Source organism: Acipenser ruthenus, chromosome 5 (assembly GCF_902713425.1).
Source record: "Acipenser ruthenus chromosome 5, fAciRut3.2 maternal haplotype, whole genome shotgun sequence".
Lineage (NCBI taxonomy): Eukaryota > Metazoa > Chordata > Actinopteri > Acipenseriformes > Acipenseridae > Acipenser > Acipenser ruthenus.
Genome location: NC_081193.1, coordinates 12,243,768 through 12,270,814, shown reverse-complemented (window position 1 = coordinate 12,270,814; position 27,047 = coordinate 12,243,768). Strand labels below are relative to the sequence as shown.

Genomic DNA, 27,047 nt, shown 5'->3' with positions numbered 1-27,047 from the left:
TACTGTGTGACCCTGAGCAAGTCACTTAACCTCCTGTGCTCCGTCTTTTGGGTAAGACGTAGTTGTAAGTGACTCTGCAGCTGATGCATAGTTCACACACCCTAGTCTCTGTAAGTTGCCTTGGATAAAGGTGTCTGCTAAATAAACAAATAATAATAAACCAGCATTCTGATCTTCAAGGCAAGAGCTTGTAAAAAAGATTCCTTACAGAAATGTGTGTTTTTTCCTTGCAGAAATGTGTGCATTTAAAATGTCTTGCTATAAACATTTCATGTTTTATAGTACATGTCTTGCGGCTCTCGACCATGTGGAAATTTTGGTATGTGGCTCGTAGAGTCATGAAGTTTGGCCGCCCCTGCTATATATGTGTAACTGTTCACAATAATAACACAAGGGATGAAAGACACTTATTGTTCTAGGTCAGAATTACATGTTTTTTTAAAGCTTCAATTGAAGTGCTAAGATATTACACTTCTTTATGTGGAGCTTCTAATGCATCTGCTGTGTCTGTGGGAAAACAGCTTTAAACCTGTCAGTGCTGAAGCAATTTCCCATCCAATCTGCACCTTGGGATTATCAAAAACATTGTTAACAGAAGAAACTGAACACTGCGTATTCGTTATAGGAATAGAGTACCTTGCCAACCCGTTTGGAAATGAAATGCCTTGTGGTCAAATTGCTGTGCTTTCCACATGAGCATGTCTTGGTTTTTTGTTGCTTTAAATCAATAACAATATACAGTGCAAATCCTTTACCTAATAAAGTTGATCATATATAAATCTTACAACTTGATATTCCCTAGTGGGTTTCAGATTGACATATTCCAGACATTGCAATAAAGGAAAAAATGTTGTCAGACTGTTTCCACTGCTGCAGTGTGTGCACTTGTGGGTTGTGAACAAAACAATGTCCTATACTTTGTCATTTATATACACAGTAGGAAAACCTGGTCAGTTCATTAGAAGCTAAGAGTGTGCTTATGTCCAGCAAGAATTAGGGCTATTTATAAGAAATAAATAGACACTTGTCTCTGTAAGTTGCCTTGGATAAAGGTGTCTGCTAAATAAACAAATAATAAATAACTTACAGAACTGGCAAACTGTGTAGGCAACCTCCGGCCAGGCATCTTCGGTCGGTTTGTGGTAGGGTGAGAGAGTTTCTCGGAGGTAGATGTAATGTCATTGAAACTCATGAGATCTGAAGAGGTATAAAGGCACAAGTTTATTTTTATTTTATTATTTTTTTCATTTTAGCCTTAGCTGATTTACTAATTACAACAAATAAAAGTGACACCTCATCCTGTAGGGCAGGGTTTCCCAAACTTTTTTTCCCCCCAAAGCCCACCTGTTCAGCTGCATTAGGCACTGCGGCCCACTATTAGCTTTTCCACTATTGGGAAAATGTCAAATTAAAAACATATCATATGTTTAAACCTGTAACATTATAAATAAACCTAATCTAAACTGTCCTTTATTCATTTGAATAAATATTGTGAAAAACAAATCACATAGAGTATGCACTGAGTGAAAAAAAAAAAAAAATACTTGAACAGGAATCACTTTGAGTAAAATCAGTACAACGTGCACAAAAACATAACTCTTAAATCCTAATTTCTGAACACTGTGTAACTAAAACGTCCAGCAGTTACCTCTCGCGCTGAACTGTCATGCACAAAAACGACGAATGGGCACAATACAGATGGAAACGAGAGCCTTGCATAAGTTACTTTTTTCGCCACTACTCAGTACAATGAAAAACAATTAGCAAAATCACATTCAGTTGGCTTGGAACATCCCCCCCCCCCCCAAAAAAAAGCAAAAAAACAACAAAACAAAAAAATCATGGAGTGAAGCGAAGATCACATGACCTTAACACTGCCCTATTGTCAGAGCTCTCGCGCTACATCCCGCCTACAGGTAGGCAATCTGTTAGCTCTGATTTGTGAATTTCTGCTTCAATTGACAGTCCCACCAAGACCCCGTTGCTACACTATTTTTCTACAGTTACAACTGACACCGGCGCCTGCTTTTCGCTATTAATAGAAAACAATACATAGAATGTCATTGCTCCCGCGGCCCACCCGGGACTGTGGACTACAGTTTGGGAACCCCTGCTGTAGGGCCAACTGACTTCTCACCTCCCATTTCTCATTTAACTTGCTGATGACCTAATCATTCACTTGCCTTTTTGTCTCTCTTGGTTTTAAGAAATATACAAATGGCTATAATAATTTTTCATTACTTTAATGTGATTTATCTAAGTTACCTCTGAAAAAGCTTGAAGTGTTGTATAATAAAGCTACAAGGATTGCCATGCAGCCACCCAGGCTTGCCTTGGTCAACCTGTGTGTGACAATGACTAGGCTATAAAAATAGTTAAGTAAAAAAAAAAAAAAAAAAAAAAAAAAGCTTTTAGCAAGTCTGAACCTTTGTGTGAACCTTTGTGTGTAGTTTCAGGCGGCCGATTTTGCAATTGTATAACATTTTTCCATTTTCACATAAGCATTCTTTGACCTCGATAAACAAAGATTAGACCAATTTCACAGTATCTTAGACTGTGAATGAACACAGCAGCAGGAATGATCAGTGCTGTAAAGAAAAAAGCTTGCAGCAAAAAACCTAAAGGACAAAATAAAAATTGCAGCCTATTTTTGAAAAACGTATTGCAGAAACAAGCCAATTAACTGTTCACAGTTTTTGAAAGCAAAGGTGCAGGGGGTGGTAACTGGTTACAAAACACTTCATCACAGTTCAAGAACAAATCAAGAACTCAGAGGAATAATAAAAAAAAAAAAAAAACTTTATTTAATTAAATAAGATCTGTGCTTGAGTACCAATACCTGAAACCAAGAGTATGTGTTTACAGGAAATAAGAAACGCGTGTGCCATATACAGTAGATAGGATTCAAAGTACTTTTTACCGTGCCGTACTACTGATAATTTTTTTTTCTATGCTGCCATTAATTTTGCTTGAGTGTGGAATGTTTGCTTGAGTGTGGGATTAGTTATCAGGATCTAGATGAACTTTCTCCCCGAAAGCAGGGCGTCTATATTGCGGTAGATAAAACTTTTAAACCAACATGTATTACCTTTTCTTTCTACATACAGTGCTACGCTGTGCTTATAACGTGGTTCTCGGGGTCCATAATTAGAGACCGCGTTATTTGTGTTGTGCCTTATGACGATTATTGGCATTTTTGTTCCCGAAATGATTTACAATGGAAAATGAAGGAAAAAAAAAAGAGACACAATTTGAGTAATTTGCAAGTACTCGAATCCACAGTTTATTGGGACGATTATTCCTGGCCCCTATCAGCCTGGGCCACACAAAAAACAACAAACAGCCTTGCACATTTCACACAACAGTTTGTCTGACTTAGTTGTCAGCTCTGTCAGAACATGAAATATGGGCTTTCATGTCCGTCTACCCGGACGTCAATTAATCCTGGGTGAGGCAATCTTACCAATTCCCTGTTCACACACACACACACGCGCACACACATACACAGGGTCCATAGACCAGTAGTGTAACAGTATAAATCCTGGGTCGTTACAGTATATACAGTATAATAGCAACTGCTATTCCACTGCTTTACAGTTCACACCACACTTATTTAAATTGTATATCTTTTATAATAAATGTTGTAAACTGTAAATAAAGAACACAGAATCCAAGGACACACTTGTATGGTTTCGTACTTGTTTTGTAACATTAACGGACAGTTTGTTTTTCCTTTAAAAAAAAATACAGTGCAAGCACAGGAGCTTTGTCAGTACTATATGTCCCAGTTTCAACTTAAATGGGTTTAAATACGGTAATGTAAAACAACAGTAAAACCCAACGTTTGAGTCAAATTGCATTATAGGGGAAATGGGAGACACAACCTTACCATGTTATAACCGATTCCGCACTATAACAGGTCGCGTTATAGCAGGGAAGCACTGTATGTATATTAGTAAAGAACAAATTTACCAAAAATCAAAAAAAGACCTGTGTATTTGTAGTCATTCGCTTAAACAAAAACAAAAAAAATTCCCACTTGTTTTACATGTATTCTGCTTTTTTTGTTCATTTTTTTTATCACATACCTATGTCACCATCTGTTGAATCCCCCCAAGGTGCAGACTTTGGTCTGCTGGATGATGTCAAATCAAATTCTTTTGGTCGAATTATTGCTGGCTCGAATTCTGACTTTGGTCGAATAGAAGGCACCTCTCCATTAGGTCTATAACAAAGTGAAAAATGATTTAATATTAATTGACTAGAGTGACTTGTACGAAATACCACAGTTAACATATCTAATGTATTCTTCTTGCTGTTCGGAATACATTGGTATATCATTTTCTGTTTCATCTCTAAGTTACTGGATATGCAAGACTTTCAATTAGAATCAAAACATTGATTTTATAATTTTGTTTATAGGGACATTGTTTTGACTAGTATGCAGTATAAAGCAATATCGGCATAGGTGTAGAAAGACGGGCTATGCTCTTTACCTGGTGCAGAAAGACGGGCCAATATAAAATTGTACTACATTCTTTCGATTAGGATTAGGGTTAGGGTCAGTAATCAAATTCTCTCAGCTGGCCCGTCGCTAAAAAGCCTGGCCCATTTTTTCTACACCTATGCCGCAGTATCTATCTATAATGTAGTGATCAGCAGATAATTAGTAACAGTGTTACTACACAGAGTACAATGTACACAGACATAGGAATCTTGCCTATTCCCATGAATAACACTAATGGGATGAATGGCCTTGAAAATGACTTTCATATTACTAATGGGTATACAGTAATCCGTCATGCATCCGCCCGTAAAATATCCACCCTAATCGTTTATCCACCATGATCAAGCTCTTCAGCACAGTGTGTGTGAGTGAGTGTGTGAAAGAACCAGAACCAGGGTTGGATATTGAAGAAACTGTAAGTAAGCAAGTCGAAACCGCGGACAGCTGGGTGAGTAGCTGGAGTTTGTTTATTATTGAGAAGATTAGTTCAGAGATTGTAGATCCCACCAAAGTTTTCGTACACTGTGTTGTATGAACTCCATGCACTGCCATTGCTGGTAGTGTCACGTAAGCTGTTCAGTGTGTCGATATGTAAATAAATCCTGTTCGCCTGCGGGGCGTATCAAATTTAACCTCCGTCTCGATCGCCTGCCTGTCACTCAGCAGCGAATGCACGCACTCACATGGCTACCCTATCACAAGCATTAATACCCTGTATTTCTCTAAACAAGGGGCGCTCCCTAATAAAAGCTGAATCTCAAAACAATAATTGTGTGAATATAGTCATTGTGACAGCTGTGTATAATGGTATTTAAAACAGGATTCATTCATCCGCCTTTTTACATATCTGCCTTTACTCTGGTCCCACTGCAGTCGGATACGTGACGGACTACTGTATTCCTGGTTCAGATGTAGGTATCACAGTCCTGTGTAGGTGTTTGGTAATTACCATAAAGGTGCAATGATCCATTTTATTTAAACAGATATAAGTTACTGCCTCTGCCACAGTACAATATGTTAATAAAAGACTAACTTGGCTACAGGCGGTGGTAGGTGTGGTTTCTCTGGCCTTTTAGGAGCTGTGGATCCTGTCCTGAGCAGGATGTTTCCCTTCCCCGGAGGAGGGATCGGCTTTTTGGGAGGAACCAAAGGGGCAGCAGGCTTAGCAGGCTTCTGGTCGATTGGTTTATCACCTGTAATAAAGAAGGGATTTCAATACATAATTCCAAAGACACGCTCCTATTACTGCCTACAGTGGAACGTTAATTCATAAATGGTGAAAAAAAAAGAAAGTATACATGGGATAAAATAGAAGAAAACAAACATCCAACAAAGATTAACCAAAGTAAGATAAATCTGTTACAATAACCTTCAATAGCTCAGTAAATAATTACTACATTCTCAGTGCAGTTTGTAGAATAATATCTCAGAACAAATGCTCAAGCATGGTATAATTTTTAAATCTGAAACAAGTTCCCGACACAGTATCGCTCAGCTAAGCAGGCATTAGTACCATGCAGTATGTTCACTGAATGTTGAACAAGTTCTTGTCCATGTAGTTTCATAAAAGCCAAGAACTTCTAAAGAGCTTGATTAACAAGCCAGTAATAATTCATAATGCATCACGATGACCTAAATTTTGATATTTTTGATAATTTGTGTTAACGTCTACATCGGATTTCACTACGACAGATCTATTGATATAGCTACAAACATGGGCGGGATTTAGGACCAAAATGTGATCCCGGGGCCATCATGGCTACGCAGTGCAATATTGACACGTCCACATAAAATTAAACTTTGACACACAGATTTCAAGCGCTGCCTGTTTTCCTCAACTTGTTTGCCATGTTCTGTATTTATTTTAGTAGCAACACTTCCCATCTTTTGGGAATCTCTGTAAGCAGAAAGCTTCACAGCTGCAGAAACATGACAAGTGCTTTTTTGGTGATCGTAACATTTTTCAGTTGCCTTTTTCCAATAAAAAAATCCTTTTGTACAAAAGGTTTCTTCTGTGCACCCACCTCCACCAAATGAAGGAAACATAATGCTCGATCCAGTGCTGGACTATATTCAAGCCAAGTGTAGGTTACATACCACTCTATTCCAAACTAGTGATCGATAAGTACCCTGTTGGATCCAGATTATGTTAGCTGTTTTTGAATTCTCAGTACACATACATATATTTTACATTGCTCTTGGCTTAAAAAGAACTTTGATTTATTGCCCCTGAATTTATCTTTCCTAAGGGTGTCAAGGGTGCTATTTATACAACCTTCAGTCAATTGCATTCAGTTGTTATGAGATGTACTTCAGAATAAGAAAAGATTTCTCACACATGGGGATTCATCAATTAGCAAGTGAAATGTGAAACAGACAAGTGACATGAGAATGGAAAAGGAAGCAAACAAACTCTGCTACTTGTATCACCCCAGACTGAAGGATTAAAACTGAAAGCGGCCCAGAATAAATCTGTATTAATGAGGGTTTACAGCAAAATGATAGGGACATTTAATTGTAGTGTTGAGAGTTACAACTGAATACACAATGCTGGAGCAAATGAAAAAAATACATGGATAACTGGCCTTAGTGTAATTATTTTTCAGAAAAAAACACTGTGTATCGTATAAAAAACTAAAATATTCTATATTTTAACATGAAAATATTTCATAACCAAAATAAACACTTTAAATTAACTTAAAAATAATAATCAAGGTTTGTCACTACTGGAACCCGTTGAAGGCAAATATAAACAACAAGAAATGGGAGTTTGTGAACATAAACAAAGCATCCCAGGGACTTAATCTGAGGATAATGCCAAATCAGAGAATACACCAGTGTACCAGCTGTACAGAAACTGCCTGGAAGTGAGTGGTCTGTATGGCCAGAGGTTGTGCCACTGAAACGGTTACCACCTGGACACCACCTGTAATGGAACTTTATAGTTTGTATACTGCTGGGACGAATATCCGAACCAATATTTTTTGGCATGTATTCGGATACAAAAATCAGATGTTCGTATTCACTACAAATGACAAAAATACCTTGCACTTATTTACAGTCTCACCAGAATTTGCGCGACACTTTAAAAAAAAAAAGGCAAATGGAAAAGAGCTGTGTGATATGTGAGATTAATATATATATATATCAGCTCTTGAACCTCTATTTAAAAGTTATAGACAGCAAAAAGTAAACAATGTGTGTGCAAGCATAGCGATCTCTATGGAAAGCCAACTGGGACAAAAATGCATTGTGTTGCTTTAGAGAGAGCCACAATCTCATGGGACAGAAAAAAGCAAGCATGTCATTCTGAAATGCCTTGCTTAAACAGTACCCAACTTTCTGAAAATGTTGTGTAGTGATTTTTATATTGACTGTATATATTTATATATTTTGTTGTGACTTTCTGTTATGTGGAATGTAATAAACGAGAACCAAAAGGTGAGTTTTTTTCCCCTTCACTTTACTACGCCATTTCCATGTTTGTTTTATTTGAAGTGTTTAAAGATTAATTTCAGTTTTCGTTTTGCTTGTTCAGCTACAAAAAGGCACAACGTTTAACTTGAACTGCTATTTGGCATCCTTTGTTTTGTAGTTAATTCACTGGGGTAAAGTAAGGCCTACACAACTTATTCTTTACTCCTGGGATACCTCTAGAATAAGTGTTAAGTTTCTAAGACATTATGATTCAAGTAAAACACGATTTGTTTGGATAAGAAATATCTACATGCAAAGCAGAAGTAAAAACGTTTAATACAGCGTAACCCTTTGCTAAGATTAACAAGACAAACAGTGCTACTTTGATGTACAACTGAAACAAGATAAGACTTTAACTAACCTTTAGTAATATTGTTGAAGCTGACACCCTGGGATCCTTCAAAAAGCTGCTTGATGAGATTCTGGGATCAATAAGCTACTAACAACCAAATGAGCAAGATGGTCCGAATGGCCTCCTCTCGTTTGGAAACTTTCTTATGTTCTTATGTTCTTAACCTGATGCTACTGGGTGCATTTGAAAACAAGCAACACCTACGAACGTCGGAACCATTTAAACCTTGATTGAGTTTATTTACAAGTTTGAAGTAACTCACTATTTAATACTAAATGCAATTTAACTACTTCCGAACTGAAACGTAATGCAGCCTTCATTCCGACCAACACAACAGACACTGCTTCACACCGTTATTGTGTAATTACATTATGTAATGTACGTAATGTGTGTGAATCCCGCGTGCTCATGTACGTAACCATACTGAAGCTTGCTTGCTTATGCAAATGTTTGTTTAAATGTTTTATTCCTGCTTGTGTCTGTACTTATACATTGTGGTGCCATGATATCTAACTTCTATATTCTACTTACTTTTGATAGCCTTAATGAACTTAATTTGTATGAGTTTTTTTTGCCTGTTGTGAGTACTAAAGTAAACATTTGTAACACTACAAAATGTGGAAAAGTCCAAGGGGGGTGAATACTTATGCAAGGCACTGTATATTGACTCTTAGTTATTTGACTGGTTAACCTCTCTGGTTAACCTTATTTGACTGGTTAACCTCTCTTGATCCTGAATCTAGAAAGCATATTTTTTTATAATTTAGCCTCATATTTCTTTTCTATTATGTTCATAATTCTTCTGACAATTAATATTAACTATTGTTTGTATATTACCAACATACTGGGGCGTTGCCTAGTATATTGAGGTATTAATGTTAAATATTGTATCTTCCAAATATGCACTACAAGTACTACCTTATGAGTTTAAACTGTTAATGAAACATTGATTTATGATTTATATTATGACATTTACCTGTATTTATACTAAAATGTTACAGAATAAATTACATTGATGAAGCCATGAGCCAGGAATGTTTGCCTACTTCACTTAGGGGACGATTTGATCAACCTGCAGTATACCCTCCCAAGATAAGCCACAGCTGGATTTTAGTGCATTTCACAGAACTAGAGAATCCCTGATTGATTTCAAGTTTATTTTTTAATTGCTCTTTCACATACCTAGAGGAAGCTTTTTTTATTTTTCAGTGCTGTTTCATGCTGCTTATCTAAATGATTTCAAATACAGTTTTGATCTAGCATTACTTTGCCCCTGTTCGCCTATATGATATTGATGTCAAAGGGAAAATGATTACGAAAGTCCAGGCATGCAAACTTATAAGGTACAGTATCCACCACATACACCGTCCAGGGTTATTGCAGGCAGCCATTTATATCAGCCATTTGCCATTCACATAGATTTAAATAACAAAGGCACTGCTTATACTTAGGGGTCAACCACATTTTTCACGTAAATCAGGAAATTGAGGGGTCACCAAGAAATTCACCTCTTTAGGGCCTAATGCATACTGGACTAGTACGAAGAGAGAGAACAAACATAATTTAAATGAACTACTGCACGCTGCAAGCGACAAACTACGTATCTTAAAGTTTTGTTTTTTTTTTATGTTTTTTTTACTCCTTCACCGTCCTGTGTGCATTGCAAAAAAATGTCCCTAGACAAATAACATTTTAAGAAAATACTCCGAAGCGGTTAACTTTCTTGTTTACTGTTCACATGACAGCGATGTTTCAAACGGCCTATCAGTGCGTCTGTACTGGCTTTTCTGTGACCTGTACTGTACAGTAGGAGGTGGGGAAAAAAGTCAATGTTGCATTTTTATTTTGATTTAGGTTTCAAAAATCTAGTTTTCAGCATTGTAAAATACCAAAAATGGACGACAAAGCAAAAAAAAAGCAAAGTATATTTCGGCTAAGAATCGTGTCAAGACATTTCCCAAAGAAACTTTACATACAGATGGAGGTAAATTGTTTTGCACATCTTGCAATGCAATGATGGCTTCTTAAAGAAAAAGCAGGCCAGCCAGCAGTCTTGCAGGATGCCTGCACTAAATACACTTGTAACCATTTCCTGAGCAAAAACATCCTGCATCAAAAAGGCTAACCACAGAACAGTATTGTTCATTGTGTTTCATCCATTTTAGTAGTTTTATATACAAAAGTAAAACTTCACTAATTGGCTGTGAAAATGAGAAAACCAGGCTAAAATAAGCTCATATCTGTTTCCATTGTTAGACTACAGAGTGAAGAATGTGCATATTTATCGAGCCATGAAGACCTGTGTTATTTGTATTTGTTGCTGTATTTGATTTGGGGGCTTGTTTGCTATATTGTACTGTTTGTGGTGGGATTCATTTATTGGGGATATTGTTTCTTTGTTTAGACTGCTGATATTTGTGTCCAGACAGCTAGTGGGGGTGATGGACTTGTCTGGCAGTGATGAGCTGAAACTGATTTTCGGGGTTTTGCAATCCTGTCAGATATTGTACATAGCACTGAACAACGGATTTATAGCCGATGATATATTTCTATTGATGGCAAAGGAAATGACAATCAAAGTAGTAGTACTGTATACTAGACTACCTCAATGAATGGAAAACATGCAAACTGAGAATGGCACCTGATGACTGATTGATTAATAAATGGCACCTGATGACCGACTGATTGATTGATTAATAAATTATATATATATATATATATATATATATATATATATATATATATATATATATATATATATATATATACACAGACATGCTCAAATTTGTTGGTACCCCTCCACAAAAAACGAAGAATGCACAATTTTCTCTGAAATAACTTGAAACTGACAAAAGTAATTGGCATCCACCATTGTTTATTCCATATTTAATAGAAATCAGACTTTGCTTTTGATTTTTTATTCAACATAATATTGTAAATAAGAAAACAAATGAAAATGGCATGGACAAAAATGATGGGACCGCTAACCTAATATTTTGTTGCACAACCTTTAGAGGCAATCACTGTAATCAAACGTTTTCTGTAGCTCTCAATGAGACTTCTGCACCTGTTAACGGTAGTTTGGCCCACTCTTCCTGAGCAAACTGCTCCAGCTGTCTCAGGTTTGATGGGTGCCTTCTCCAGACTGCAAGTTTCAGCTCTTTCCATAGATGTTCGATAGGATTCAGATCAGGACTCATAGAAGGCCACTTCAGAATAGTCCAATGTTTTGTTCTTATCCATTCTTGGGTGCTTTTAGCTGTGTGTTTTGGGTCATTATCCTGTTGGAGGACCCATGACCTGCGACTGAGACAGAGCTTTCTGACACTGGGCAGTACGTTTCGCTCCAGAATGCCTTGACAGTCTTGAGATTTCATTGTGCCCTGCACAGATTCAAGGCACCCTGTGCCAGGCGCAGCAAAGCAGCCCCAAAACATAACCGAGCCTCCTCCATGTTTCACTGTAGGTATGGTGTTCTTTTCTTTGAAAGCTTCATTTTTTCGTCTGTGAACATAGAGCTGATGTGACTTGCCAAAAAGCTCCAGTTTTGACTCATCTGTCCAAAGGGCATTCTCCCAGAAGGATTGTGGCTTGTCAATATGCATTTTAGCAAATTCCAGTCTGGCTTTTTTATGTTTTTCTTTCAAAAGTGGAGTCCTCCTGGGTCTTCTTCCATGGAGCCCACTTTCGCTCAAAAAGCGACGGATGGTGCGATCAGAAACTGACGTACCTTCACCTTGGAGTTCAGCTTGTATCTCTTTGGCAGTTATCCTTGGTTCTTTTTATACCATTCGCACTATCCTTCTGTTCAATCTGGGGTCGATTTTCCTCTAGCGGCCGCGCCCAGGGAGGTTGGCTACAGTTCCATGGACCTTAAACTTCTTAATAATATTTGCAACTGTTGTCACAGGAACATCAAGCTGCTTGGAGATGGTCTTGTAGCCTTTACCTTTACCATGCTTGTCTATTATTTTCTTTCTGATCTCCTCAGACAACTCTCTCCTTTGCTTTCTCTGGTCCATGTTCAGTGTGGTGCACACAATGATACCAAACAGCACAGTGACTACTTTTCTCCATTTAAATAGGCTGAACGACTGATTACAAGATTGGAGACATGTGTGATACTAATTAAAGAAACTAATTAGTTTGAAATATCACTATAATCCAATTATTTATTATCTTTTGTAAGGGGTACCAACAAATGTGTCCAGGCCATTTTAGAATATCTTTGTAGAATAAGCAATAATTCATCTCTTTTCACAGCTTCTTTGCTTTATTCTATGACATACCAAAGGCATGCAAGTATACATGATAAAATAGCTTTTAATCATCACTTTTCAGGAGGAATGAAGCATTATTTCAATGAGCTGTAAGGGTACCAACAATGTATATATATATACACACACACACACACATACACACACATACATATATACTTATATGCATATATTATTTATTATTATTAATATTATTATTTATTTCTTAGCAGACGCCCTTATCCAGGGCGACTTACAATTATTACAAGATATCACATTATTTCTAAATACAATTACATTATTTTTTTACACATTATTTTTACATACAATTACCCATTTATACAGATGGGTTTTTACTGGAGCAATCAAGATAAAGTACCTTGCTCAAGGGTACAGCAGCAGTGTCCCCCACCAGGAATTGAACCCACGACCCTCTGGTCAAGAGTCCAGAGCCCTAACCACTACTCCACACTGCCAGGCCTTTTCAGCCGAAAAAACCTGATCCGCCCGTCTTGCAGATGCTACTGTGCCTTTAACAGTAAGGATTGATTTCTTCTTTCAACTTGCAACCACATGACAGCTGTGTTACGTCTTGACACAACATTTAACCAATCAGAGAGTTGAAGGGGCGGGTTTTCTGTGTTAAGCACTTTGAGAGGCAAAAACATTAAAAATGACTGCTAAAAAAATAACCAATTATTTTCAAAGCAAAAATAGTGACAATGAATGCAGGGGGTCAAAATAAGCTAGCGATCGGCGCAATCCACCGCCTAATACTATATTTGCACCGGATACTTTAAAAAAAATTATTAGAAAGATTATTTTCAGGTATTATCATTCAGTCAATTTTTTGTTGTATTATTGTACTAAGGTGATGTATAGTGCATAATAGCTATACATATGCACCAAAAAAAGCACATTCCTTTTGTTGTGATATTGTAACAATATGTACCCAGGTGCTTGTGAGAGATATTGGGGGTTCATATATAGAGGCTGTACGCCTCTAAGAAGAAAGTCGTGATGGGAAATCAGCTGAATATTGTCAGCTGACATACAACTGCTTAAGTGCAGAGCTGCTACAATGACGGAGCAATAGACTCAAAACAAAACCTAAGCTGTTAACTCTGTCACATGATGAGAGGCTTAACTTCAGGCTATCGTAGTTCCAGCTAGGAGTACCGCATACACACACTGAATGAGTCTTTGGAAAACCCTGAGTCTGTACTTTTAAACAAGCCATGAACCTTTTACGGTGCCTGAGTAATATGTGCATAACCTTCGGTGCGCTGGTGCCCCAAAATGAATGGGGCTGTGTTTTAAGAGTTAAAGCGAAAGTCACCGCTTGCAAAACACCTAGATAGACTTAATATCGTCTTTTTATTTTTCAAAACTGTTTACTTACTGCATTGTACTGACTTTCTATAATGCTTAAAGATAGCGCCCTAGAATCACGTACGAGTGAATAAAGTCTTGCAGCACTTTAAATTTCCAGCACTACTTTTATTTATTTATTTAAACCAGAACTACTCAGAATGCAGCTCATAGTGCTTTCGTCACTGACACCCACTTCCTTAGAGATTGTTGTAGCGTTTCAGGCATTCTAAATTGGGTGGAAAATACAGTAGCTTGGTGTCTTAAAATATCTCTGCGGGACTTTCCCACACTGAAAGTTGCAGATATGCGGAAGCAACTTGGAAAATGCGCGATTCCTGTGATCCCACGCTGAAATTCAAGCCCTGTAATTACATATATATATATATATATATATATATATATATATATATATATACACACACACACACACACATAGAATATTGTATTTCTTGCTCTTATTGTATTACTTGTATTGTAACACTTGAAATGTATTTGCTTACGATTGTAAGTCGCCCTGGATAAGGGCGTCTGCTAAGAAATAAATAATAATAATAATAATAATAATAATAATAGAAAACACAATACATAGAGAAAAGAAACACACAGCAAGTAAGATCTGTGGAATTATTTAATTAGTTAGAACCCCTTAATGACAGGATATTACACATACAAACAGAACTAAACATTTCAATGGAGATCATTTTGTTCCGAGTTGCCTGTAAATGTGTTTATTCATAATTAATGGCACATCTCCCTTGTCAGGACAGACCCACATGCTTTAACACTGTCAACCTGTTAAGGGTACTGTACGGGTTGGAAGCTACTGTGTAATTAAATGTGATTGACATTACATTACTGTAGTAATGAGACCTGTAGATTTTGTACAATAGAATTTAAATCTCAAATGTATAAGTTCTAGCCATTTCAGAATTTAAGTATAAACTGTAAAAATAGTCCGTCAAGCTTGACTATCATCCTCAAAAATGCATTCAGTAAATAAATAATGACTTAAATACATTCTTTTTATGAGTAAAATCTAATCTCTACGAGCCTGATGTAACAAAAACATAAATCAGACTTCCACATACCCTGCAGTGATGATGTTCTTTTTCACACACTAAGAATAATAATAATAATAATAATAATAATAATAATAATAATAATAATAATCTTCCAGTTCCATTTCTTGGTATCATACATTTTATTAAATCACAGCTTACCTTTTTCCTCAGGCTTGGCTGGAGAGGGTTTCCTGTCAGCACTGGGAACTTCGGGCTTTAGTGCTGAAAGATGAAACATTCCTTTAGTAAATGTAATTTTCACTTTTCAAAAGGTTCTTTTGACTGGTGCAACATGCAGCAATCAAACCTTCTAATTAGCGTCTATCTGAGACTCTCAAGTGCGGTAAGTGTTCTTTGTAGACAGGAAGTAAGCAAGAGAGTAGGAGGTATGTTACAGATTTGTACAGAGAGGTATGATCGAAAAAATATGTCATTTGCCAACAAGTATATTTACAGTATTTCATTTTCTACATGACGTAACAGCACAATTTTTTGTTTGTTTTTCAAGTAAACATACTAAAGTATGCCTTAAATAAACACAAAAGGCTACACAGTCAACACGCATATGAGAAGAATATATGATAATATACTTCAGCATCCCACAAATTGCTGAAGTGAAGTACAGAACCTTTTCTTTTCTGAGTCTTAAACTATTTGTGATGCTTAGTAAACAACACTTTTTTATATTTTAATTTAAAAAAATAAATCCATTAAAAACAACCAGCTCTTTAGTTCCACATCTGCCAGATACATGGTTTTAAAATCAACTCTTTTTTTTTTCAATACTAGAGAACTTTTTTTTTTTTTTTTTCACAGCTGCTACTGGGTGGCACCCCCAAAAACCTAAATTCAAACTCACACCCAGTATTGCGAATCAGTTTCTTTAGCTTGCAATGCTGAACATGCAGCTATTTACAAAGTAATAAAAGGCTGCTGTTCCAGCAGCAGGTCAAGCATAAACTGACATATCACATCCCTGTGTACCTGCACTATGGATTAAGAAGTGTTCTTACCCAATACAAACACCAACAACATATCCCCTTGTTTTAAAACATGACTGAAGACAGACCCCAAAACAATAACAGCCCTGGTCCCCCATTAAACTTAATCCGGCCCTGAGCATAGGACGGAGACCCGAGCTGACCGGCATAGCTGCAGTGGGGGCACTGCGTAAGCAACACTTTTGTTTTGTAGTTTTATTTTCTCTTTTTATTTCGCCTTTGGTTTTCATTATTATTTTTGAGCACCTGTGAGTGCACCTGAGTACACCTGTGTTGGTAACCCTGTGGTCTTGATTACCGTTGCTGGTAACAGCGCCCTCTGCGGGCTAAAATAAATAAAAAAGGAAATAAATAAAACTGGGCACCTGTGCAGTGCTTTCCAATATCCCTTACTGCAGTGGTGCAGGGGAGTGCAAGAGCTGCGGGGCCAGACCCATGGCTACAGCGGCCAAAGAAAGTGACGGCAGAGGATCGGCCAGAAGCATACCTGGAGGTATTTGAGGCTATGGCGATCTCTGCTGGGTGGGCTAGCTACCTCCTGTCACAGCTGACAGGGGAGGCGCAGGCGGCCGCGAGGACCCTGGATTTCACGGCGATGACGGACTACCCCATGCTAAAGGCGGCCATCCTCAAGCGCGTGGGGGCGACTCCGGAGGGTTATCGCTGCAAATTCCCGGAAGGAGAGCTTTGTGTGGGAGAAACATCCCAGGGCCATTGCTCACCGCTTGCAGGATTACGGGGATGGTTGAACCCGGGAGCAACCACCACTGCCAGGCTGGCGCTTCCTGCAGTGCTCCGGGGCCGTGCTTGTGGGTGCAACGGCAGGCACCCGCCACCATGGATCGGGCAATCCAACTGGCAGAGCAGTACCAGGCAGCAGAACCAACACCTGCTAAGCTGTCTGGAAACAGCGCTACTCCAGCATCATCCCCTCTACTGGCTCCAGGGAGGGTGAAGGGACTGGGGGGGAGGGGTAGTCTGTTCTTTGGACGGAGTGTGACGGCGGGAGCTCCTGGCCCGAGAACCAGGGCAGGATGGGGTCACCCATGGGCTGCTGTGGTGTTGGACCGGGGTCTCGTGCGGCCACCATCGAGCCCCTTTGATGGCTCCTGTGTTTCAACCTCATGCTGAAACTTCATGGCGAGAAACCAGTTCACCGATGTGTGGAACAAGCTGAGAGGTGAGCTACATCGACCGGGATTGCCCCGCTATGGGATGTAACCTCATTCGACCAGGTAAGGTTCCATTCCATCAGTCACTCCAGTAGACAGGTTTTGTTATTCCTGTGTCAGTGGATGATACAAACCCAGGCTCTCTTAGATTCAGGGTGTAGTCAGTCCCTAATACAAGAGAGTTTAATCTCACCGGGGCATAAGGAAATACGGGACAGGTGCATATTAAATGTATTCATAGGGATGTGCACATTTATCCCAAGATGTACGTGAATTAAAAAATTGGCCAGCAGGTGACGCAAGTGCAATTGGGTTTGTGTCCTTGGTTGCCAGTGCCTGTAGTTCTGGGACAGGACTGCGAGCAGTTTAAAGATTGGTTGGCTGCTGTGACGGCCCCATCCTCCCTATTGGCTAAGAAAGAGGAAGTAATTGGAGAGATCTTTTCCTTTCGGGACCCGGCATGGTATTGTCATAGATTTAATCCCCGAAAAACTACACGGGAACGCCGGGCCGCTAAGAATGAGGGCTGGCAATGGAGGGAGTCCGAGACTGGTGAAGAGTCTGGGGGGGAGGCTGCAGAGCCAGCACAGGGGTCTGGCTCGGCTGCCTCCACTCTCGCCCGACCCGATCCTGAGCTGGAAGCCATGGGAGCTGATTTTTTTAGCTCGCTCCCGTGACCGAGCAAGGGCGTGACAACGTGCTGGGCAGGCTCTTTGAACAAACAGCTGTGGTTAATGGTCGTTCCCTCACTTTTAAATTAATTGAGATCTTTTGTACCGTGTCGAAAAATTAGCCCAGATGGGGGAAGTCGTTCACCAGTTGCTCATTCCTCAGCCCTTTAAGGATGATTTGTTGTAGCTGGCTCACACTATTCCCCTGTCTGGTCATTTGGGAAGGGACAAGACCAAACTGAGGCTCGTGACATGGTTCTATTGGCTGGGGCTGGATGGTGACGTCAGGCGTTTTTGCGAACGCTGCGGGGTGTGTCAGAAGGCCAGCCCTACAGCAGTCCCATGAGCTCCATTGGTGCCGTTGCCACTAGTGGAGGCTCTGTTTGAGCGTATTGGAGTAGATATAGTTGGACCGCTAGAGAGGAGCGCGGCGGGATACATGCACCTATTGGTCATTTTGGATTACGCCACGCGTTATCCAGAGGCCATTCCCCTCCGATCTGCGTCTGTTAAATCTGATGCCAACAAGCTAGTGAAGGTTTTCTCCCGGGTTGGGATCCTCAAGGAAATACTGACCGACCAAGGCACTAGCTTTATGTCCCGGCTAGTCTGCGGAACATGTAAACTTTTGGGGATTAAGACCATTAGGACCGTGGTTTTTCACCCTCAGACCGATGGTCTTGTGGAGCGTTTTAATAAGACCCTCAAAAACATGTTGCACAGATTTATTGACAGTGACGTGCGCTACTGGGACCAGCTCATACCTACCCTTATCCTTGCTATCAGAGAGGTACCTCAGGCTTCTACAGGGTTTTCACCATTCGAAGTGTTGTATGGGCGAAGACCCCAGGGTGTATTCGATCAGAGCGATGTGGGAGGAACAGCAGGATAATTAGACCAATACTGTCCGGTATGTGTTGGATCTGCGCAAACGTCTTGAGTCTGTGGGAAAGTGGGCGCATGACAATTTGCAGCAAGCTCAATGCAGACAGGAGACCCAATATAACAGGGGGGCCCAGTTACGCATGTTTCAGCCGAGGGATAAAGTGCTTCTACCCAGCTCCGAGTCTAAACTTCTGGCGAAGTGGCAAGGGCCTTATGAGGTTACACGTCGGATTGGGACAGTGGATTATGAGATCTGCCAGCCGGAGCGACAGAGAGAAAAGCACATTTATCATGTAAACCTCTTGAAGCCCTCGTTGCAACAGGAGTCTTTGTTAGTGGCGCAAGCAGATGACATCACAGACCTGGGACCTGATCTTTCTGTGTTGGCGAAAAAAGGGTCAGTACAGATTGCAGATAATCTGACACCAACACAAAAATGTCAGGCTTCGCCGCTGGTGGCGGAGTTTACTGATGTGTTTTCTCCCATCGCGGGGCAGACTCGAGTAGCCCACACTGAAGTTGAGCCGGGGGCGCCAGTTCGCCATAAGCCATACCACATACCTGAACGCAAAATCACGTAATAAAGGAGGAAATTGTCGAGATGCTCAGACTGGGAGTTAATAGAGGAGTCCCAAAGTAACTGGAACAGTCCAATTGTTTTAGTGGATAAGCCGGAGGGATCAACTCGATTTTGCATTGTCTTCAGGCAAGTTAATGAAAAATCGAAGTTTGACACTTATCCCATGCCCCGGGTAGATGAGTTGCTGGAGCGTCTAGGCACGGCTTATTTTATGACAACACTGGATTTAACGAAGGGGTACTGGCAGACACCCCTGACCCCGGAATCCAGAGAGAGGACAGCATTTTCGACTCCCTTCGGGTTGTACCAATTTAGGACCATGCCCTTTGGGTTGCACGGAGCATCAGCCACTTTCCAGCCGATAATGGATCGCGTTTTGCGGCCCCATCAGCAGTACACCGCTGCTTACATAGATGACGTGGTTATCCACAGTGAGGATTTGCCGAGTCATCTGTGTAAGGTAGCGGCGGTACTGCAGGAGGCTGGGCTCACTGCTAACCCAAAGAAATGTGCCAAATGTGCCAAGAAATGTATCGAGTAGGGAGTGGCCAGATCAGACCGCTGATTGCTAAGGTGAAAGCCTTGGCTGACTGGCCGGTCCCTACGACCAAAACCCAGGTGCGCTCTTTCTTGGGACTAACGGGCTATTATAGGAAGTTCATCCCGAGCTTCGTCACACTCGCTGCTCCTTTGACAGACCTCACCAGGAAGGCTGCCCCAAATACGGTTCAGTGGACGGAGCCGTGCCAGAGAGCCTTTCTCGCTTTGAAGCGAAGGCTGTGTAGCAAGCCAGTTCTATGTAGTCCTGATTTCAGTAGGAGGTTCACCTTGCAGACGGATGCGTCAGACATGTCTCGGGGCAGTGTTGTCTCAGGAGTTCCGGGGAAGCGAGCACCCGGTCCTGTATATTAGCAGGAAGCTCCTTCCCCGCAACAGACAACAGCGCCCTCTGCGGGCCAAAATAAATAAAAAAAGGAAATAAATAAAACTGGGCACCTGTGCGATGTTTTCCAATATCATCTTCTGCCTCCCGTGTCAGTGAATACCCCCACCCTTCCACATACTGCCATACTTGTTTGGTCGCAAACAAACTACAGCAATAAAAATTCAGCACTTGTGAAATGCAAGTATTTTCTTTTTCCACACCTTAATAACACACTACAGTATATTTTATACGGCATACCTGGGGATTTTGCAGGCGGTGGTGGCTTTTTTGGTTTCTGTAAAAGAAAAGAAAATATTTATTTAATACAGTTATAAAATATATGCATTTAAGACAGTATGTTCTTATTACTATTTTAAAATCACATAATTCATAGCAGACTTATCAGAAGACATTTAAACAAGCCAGATACACTGACATTAACCATACTGTTTCTGGGATGTTCAGATATTTCTAGGATTGTTTTTTTTTTTTACTTGCGATTGGGGAACCAAGGTCTTTGCAACAGGGTACCTTCCTCTACAAGTTCTGTCCACCGCTTTCCTCTACTGGACATTTTGAAAAGATTATAGTTTTACTGTCGCTTCCAGAAATGTAATATGTAATTATATATATATCTTGTAACAATTGGATAAGGGCGTCTGCTAAGAAATAAATAATAATAATAATAATAATAAATAATATATGTATATAAGTATATATGTATGTGTGTGTGTGTGTATGTGTGTGTGTATATATATATATATATATATACACAGACGTGCTCAAATTTGTAGGTACCCTTACAGCTCATTGAAATAATGCTTCATTCCTCCTGAAAAGTGATGAAGTTAAAAGCTATTTTATCATGTATACTTGCATGCATTTGGTATGTCATAGAATAAAGCAAAGAAGCTGTGAAAATAGATGAATTATTGCTTATTCTACAAAGATATTCTAAAATGGCCTGGACACATTTGTTGGTACCCCTTAGAAAAGATAATAAATAATTGGATTAAAGTGATATTTCAAACTAATTAGTTTCTTTAATTAGTATCACACATGTCTCCAATCTTGTAATCAGTCATTCAGCCTATTTAAATGGAGGAAAGTAGTCACTGTGCTGTTTGGTATCATTGTGTGCACCACACTGAACATGGATCAGAGAAAGCAAAGGAGAGAGTTGTCTGAGGAGATCAGAAAGAAAATAATAGACAAGCATGGTAAAGGTAAAGGCTACAAGACCATCTCCAAGCAGCTTGATGTTCCTGTGACAACAGTTGCAAATATTATTAAGAAGTTTAAGGTCCATGGAACTGTAGCCAACCTCCCTGGGCGCGGCCGCAAGAGGAAAATCGACCCCAGATTGAACAGAAGGATAGTGGGAATGGTATAAAAAGAACCAAGGATAACTGCCAAAGAGATACAAGCTGAACTCCAAGGTGAAGGTACGTCAGTTTCTGATCGCACCATCCGTCGCTTTTTGAGTGAAAGTGGGCTCCATGGAAGAAGACCCAGGAGGACTCCACTTTTGACAGAAAAACATAAAAAAGCCAGACTGGAATTTGCTAAAATGCATATTGACAAGCCACAATCCTTCTGGGAGAATGACAGATGAGTCAAAACTGGAGCTTTTTGGCAAGTCACATCAGCTCTATGTTCACAGACGAAAAAATGAAGCTTTCAAAGAAAAGAACACCATACCTACAGTGAAACATGGAGGAGGCTCGGTTATGTTTTGGGGCTGCTTTGCTGCGCCTGGCACAGGGTGCCTTGAATCTGTGCAGGGCACAATGAAATCTCAAGACTGTCAAGGCATTCTGGAGCGAAACGTACTGCCCAGTGTCAGAAAGCTCTGTCTCAGTCGCAGGTCATGGGTCCTCCAACAGGATAATGACCCAAAACACACAGCTAAAAGCACCCAAGAATGGATAAGAACAAAACATTGGACTATTCTGAAGTGGCCTTCTATGAGTCCTGATCTGAATCCTATCGAACATCTATGGAAAGAGCTGAAACTTGCAGTCTGGAGAAGGCACCCATCAAACCTGAGACAGCTGGAGCAGTTTGCTCAGGAAGAGTGGGCCAAACTACCGTTAACAGGTGCAGAAGTCTCATTGAGAGCTACAGAAAACGTTTGATTACAGTGATTGCCTCTAAAGGTTGTGCAACAAAATATTAGGTTAGCGGTCCCATCATTTTTGTCCATGCCATTTTCATTTGTTTTCTTATTTACAATATTATGTTGAATAAAAAATCAAAAGCAAAGTCTGATTTCTATTAAATATGGAATAAACAATGGTGGATGCCAATTACTTTTGTCAGTTTCAAGTTATTTCAGAGAAAATTGTGCATTCTTCGTTTTTTGTGGAGGGGTACCAACAAATTTGAGCACGTCTGTATATATATATATATATATATATATATATATATATATATATATATATATATATATATATAAAGGAAGAAAAGTAACTGATAAATAGGATCCACTCCTGCCCCATGTGCAAGCTTTGTCATTTATTCTCATCAGAACACAGAGCACTGTATGTATGTCTCTGTACACTGTATCACTGTAGATATTTTCTGTAAATTGACCATAAGGTAGTGCTACTTAATCAAATACTCCATTATTGTTTCAAATAGGCAGTTAAGTATTTTCTGTGTCTTTTGGGGGGATTGACTTATTTTCTTCATTCATTTATTATGTAAAACAGATGTTTGTGCAAACAGAAAAAGCTCTGGAGCGTTGCGGATTGGTCTAGTCCTTAAAACAACAAAATTAACTACTGTAGGTTCACTTCTCTGTGATAGCACATGCAAACTACCTCTCTTCCCAAAAATTGATACATTTGCTAATAAAGTTTTCAGTGTTGTCATCCTTCACTATAAATTGCTATAAAAAAAAAAAACACTTACATCTTCTATTTCTGGTTTTGGAGGTGATCTAAAAGAAACTTTGGGTGCTGCAACCTGGAAGATAAACATTCCATTACAGTTTCGACAAATAGTGAAAAACCAACAATAAGAAATAAATACTGTAAAACTACACTGACTGGCATTTTAATATTCAAAGAAAAAAAAAACACAATGCAGTCACAGGACTGAAGAACATTAAATCAAATGTTATACTTTGAATCACAAAGGAAGGAATAAATGCAGTAAGCTTACGTCTTTTTCAGAATCTAATACCACAGTCACAAAGTTGTCAGGAAATACCCCTTCTTTGCCGTTGACCTCTCCTCTCCACCAACCTGGTTCTCCTGTATCCTAAGAAATAAATATAGTTCTTGTAAGATCATACCCATATATAAGCTAGAATGGAAAAGGCACACCAACAATTCAATCCATTCCAAAGCAACAAAAGCACATTGTAACTTTTCTTTTTTTTACTTCTTTGCTTTCTGTGGTTATGAGAATAGAAAACTGCTTATGTTAAGTCGATGGATTTTAAAACTTTAGTTAAGATCAATCAAATTTCACAAAAATGTAAGGCTGTAAGAATAAAGATCATTCCATTTTCAGAATTTTACATAAAGTTCAAGTGCAGAATTTAGTTCTCTGCATTACATACAGGGAGAGAGAGTTACACTTACCTTGCTTAATATCTGTATGATTTCACCTTCTTTAAGACTCAGTTCATCCTCATTTGTTCCCTCATAAACAAACAGGGCTTTACAGTATTCATTTACTGTACCATTAAAAAAAGAGAAGACAAAAAATACATAAATACCCTACATACAATACTTAGGTCATGCTGGGTTACAATCTTTGGAATATAATTTGGTAACCAAACAGCTGGCCAAAAACACATTTAACTGTCTGTATTATTATTATTATTATTATTATTATTATTATTATTATTATTCACCTCAATTACTGAATTGTATTTATTTGCTTCTCAAGTTATGTATCTAAAACTGAGCCTAGTTCGAATTGTTTCAATGTTGGTTGTTACAGTAATGATAAAATGGAGCCCCCATGCCTCCATGAAAGGTGATGAAATATGATGAAACATGTGTGAATGAGAATGCACCTGCAGGATACAGCTAGTTACTTGAAAAGGATATACTGAGGATACCAATACATAATGGGGGAGGGACACTCTGTAATGACTTAAGATCATACTTGTGGTTCCACCTAATGCAGATATTCTAAACATCACAAATCTTAAGTGCAGTATGGTACCAGATATATATTTTTAAATAAAAGTACATGACTTGTTTACAGTAATATACAGTATGTTTCTTTCCAAAACACATATAGAAAATTGAAATGCACAGCAATTAGGATTTATAGGATTATTTCATAACCATATCTATATAAAGGTCTTCTGTCTTGTATTCATTAACTTTGCGGTCCATTGTCGGACCTGGTCCGACATTGCAATTATTCCTATCAGGTCCATTGTCGGACCCTGTCCGACATCATTATAGAAACGCAAAAAACGGGTTTTAGTCGTTTTTTCTCCGGAAAAAGCCAAGAAAACCATTCAATGGCCGAGTGGGAACGACAGGAGCTGAGACAAGTCGAAAAAAAAAAAAAGGCGTATCTCATGAATAGTCATACATGGCCCTGGTATCAGATAATAGGGCGGTCGTAAGTAAACAAGCTGGCTGACAGAGAACACGGACATTTGCAGAGCTTTTTTGAGATGTTATAGTAATAAAATAATGACTTGGATCGCATTATTGAGGAGTTTGGTGATAAAACGAGTGATCAGGAGATGATTGATCGGTATATACGACTATTATTATTATTATTATTATTATTTATTTCTTACATAGGTGAAAGCTATAGCGAACGAAAGGGTGGGGCGGGGCTGGAGATGCCTAGTGAGTGCTTTGTTGTTATGCAGGGCCTTTTAAACCAGTTTGACTGTGGAAAATAATACTTTTAAACAGCGCGTCTAAAATTAACTGCGCGTGTAAAAATTAATTAGACCTGGCGTGCCTGACGCGCATTTAATAAATGAACCGCAAAGGGTTAAATACAAAACAAACTGCAAACGAGGCATGTCCAAATAACTTAAAATAATGATGAACAGTTCTAGACCTATAGTACATATAAAAAGTGTGACGTGTAAATGGCAATATTCTGCTCTAGATGCCTGCAAGTAATACACGTGCTGTATATCTGCAAGGTTTATCTGAGCTTTTTCTGCTTTTTTTTTTTTTTTTTTTTTTTAATTATTCTTAAAAAAGTCACTCAGTGATATGGAATTCTCAAAATGCATAACATACGAGGTCCATGAAAACATTTAAACACTTTGAGTGCCACATTTCAGAGTTAGTCACGTTTCAGAATTGGCCAAGTGTCAGTCTTTCTTGGCATCAATAAGTAACAAACTGAGCTATGACCATACCAATACTGCTAAGTACTTTTATAAACTTTGTATGCAGAACTTGACACTGTGTTTTCCTTGCTGAAATCATTAGCCCCTGAGGAATTCATTACATTTACAACTTTCAAAAATGTGCCAGAAGAGATCATTGAAGTATGAAATATTACAATTGTATTTACCTCTATTGTCCCTCATAAATTATGTCTCAAATGCAGTCTAACACTATATACAGTAATGATCTGTCAATATACCATTTTATTTTCACAGATTTTATTAAGAAACATGTAATATATGGCTTATTTAGCAATATAAATTTTAAATATAATAATTTGCTGAACATATATAATCTTAAGATACTGGTCGACAGTATGACATATAGGTATTTTTAAGATGACAAATTCTTAAAACTATGTTAACATAAGTCACATGACATTTTAATCAAAATGTTTAATAAACTGCCCTCGCTAATCAATATATTGATATTTCAAACAACTGGACCTTGTATCTCTGGTTGCTCTGATGCACATCCAGGTCGACAAAGCAGCTCAAAGGAAATTACCTGGTATGTTTTTATTTACTTGTACAACTTAAAGCTTACCTTTAGGTTTGCTTTCTCCTTCTAACTTAATTAAGTCTGTCATATTCAACTGATTAGTCTTTGGAGCAGATGGAAATGATGGCAGTGGCTATGAAAGCAAAAAAAAAACACATATGAATTTACTAAATCAACAAATTCAAACAAGTCATTCTTGTTTAAACTGGTTTTGGATTTAATCCAAATTTATTTCCATGCATGAAATTGGACAAACATACCCTGCCTTGGTAGGTTTACATATATAGCAAAGATGAACACACATATGAATGGATGAGATACTCCATAAAAATGAAAAGCTAGCCAATGTTCTGTTACCGTAGTTCATTTTCATCTAAGTAATGCTGGATATGGGTAAAATACTTAAGTACTGTGAACCTGCTTATGCAGAAGATGAAGTACCATAGGCATACATGCTTAAATTGACTTAATGGGAGCAAGCATTTCTATAGTACCTGACTACAGCAGACCTCCAAATGCCACTTCCATAACACTGTGTAACAATTATTTTTTTTTTTTTTGGTTCCTGGGTAGTAACTGTTATTTCCTAATTGCTTATGCCTCAAAAGTATAGAAAATGGCTATTATTCCCCACAAACTTTGCTTTTGTGACCAGGACAGTGATATTTTGAAATTTACCTATTTTCCAGAACATTCCAGATAGATTCAGTGCTGAGTAAACTTGGAGTAACTTCTAGAACTTTCTAGAACTTTCCAGTAATATAAATAGTAGTATAAATACAGGGGCCTTAAGCCCACCAGTTCAGTTTAGTTTCAGCTGCCTAAGTGGATACATATCTGCATTTTTCTGAGATGGCATCAAGAGGCTGCAATGGTGGCATTCCTGATGGGT

General features: G+C 38.8%; 1 protein-coding gene across 6 annotated transcripts in view; it reads right to left on the bottom strand.

Annotated features, from left to right (window-relative positions):
• Positions 1 to 27,047, bottom strand: part of cd2ap (CD2-associated protein) — an 82,933-nt gene that overhangs the window by 10,843 nt on the left and 45,043 nt on the right. For all 6 annotated transcript variants that reach the window (XM_059023650.1, XM_034003540.3, XM_059023651.1 and 3 more), the window contains 9 exons: positions 26,201 to 26,288; positions 23,855 to 23,949; positions 23,430 to 23,528; positions 23,178 to 23,231; positions 20,520 to 20,556; positions 15,187 to 15,249; positions 5,541 to 5,700; positions 4,089 to 4,225; positions 1,088 to 1,197 (listed from right to left, as the gene is read on the bottom strand). In XM_059023650.1, the coding sequence (XP_058879633.1) occupies positions 1,088 to 1,197; positions 4,089 to 4,225; positions 5,541 to 5,700; positions 15,187 to 15,249; positions 20,520 to 20,556; positions 23,178 to 23,231; positions 23,430 to 23,528; positions 23,855 to 23,949; positions 26,201 to 26,288 (843 nt within the window). The remainder of the gene's footprint in view (positions 1 to 1,087; positions 1,198 to 4,088; positions 4,226 to 5,540; positions 5,701 to 15,186; positions 15,250 to 20,519; positions 20,557 to 23,177; positions 23,232 to 23,429; positions 23,529 to 23,854; positions 23,950 to 26,200; positions 26,289 to 27,047) is intronic.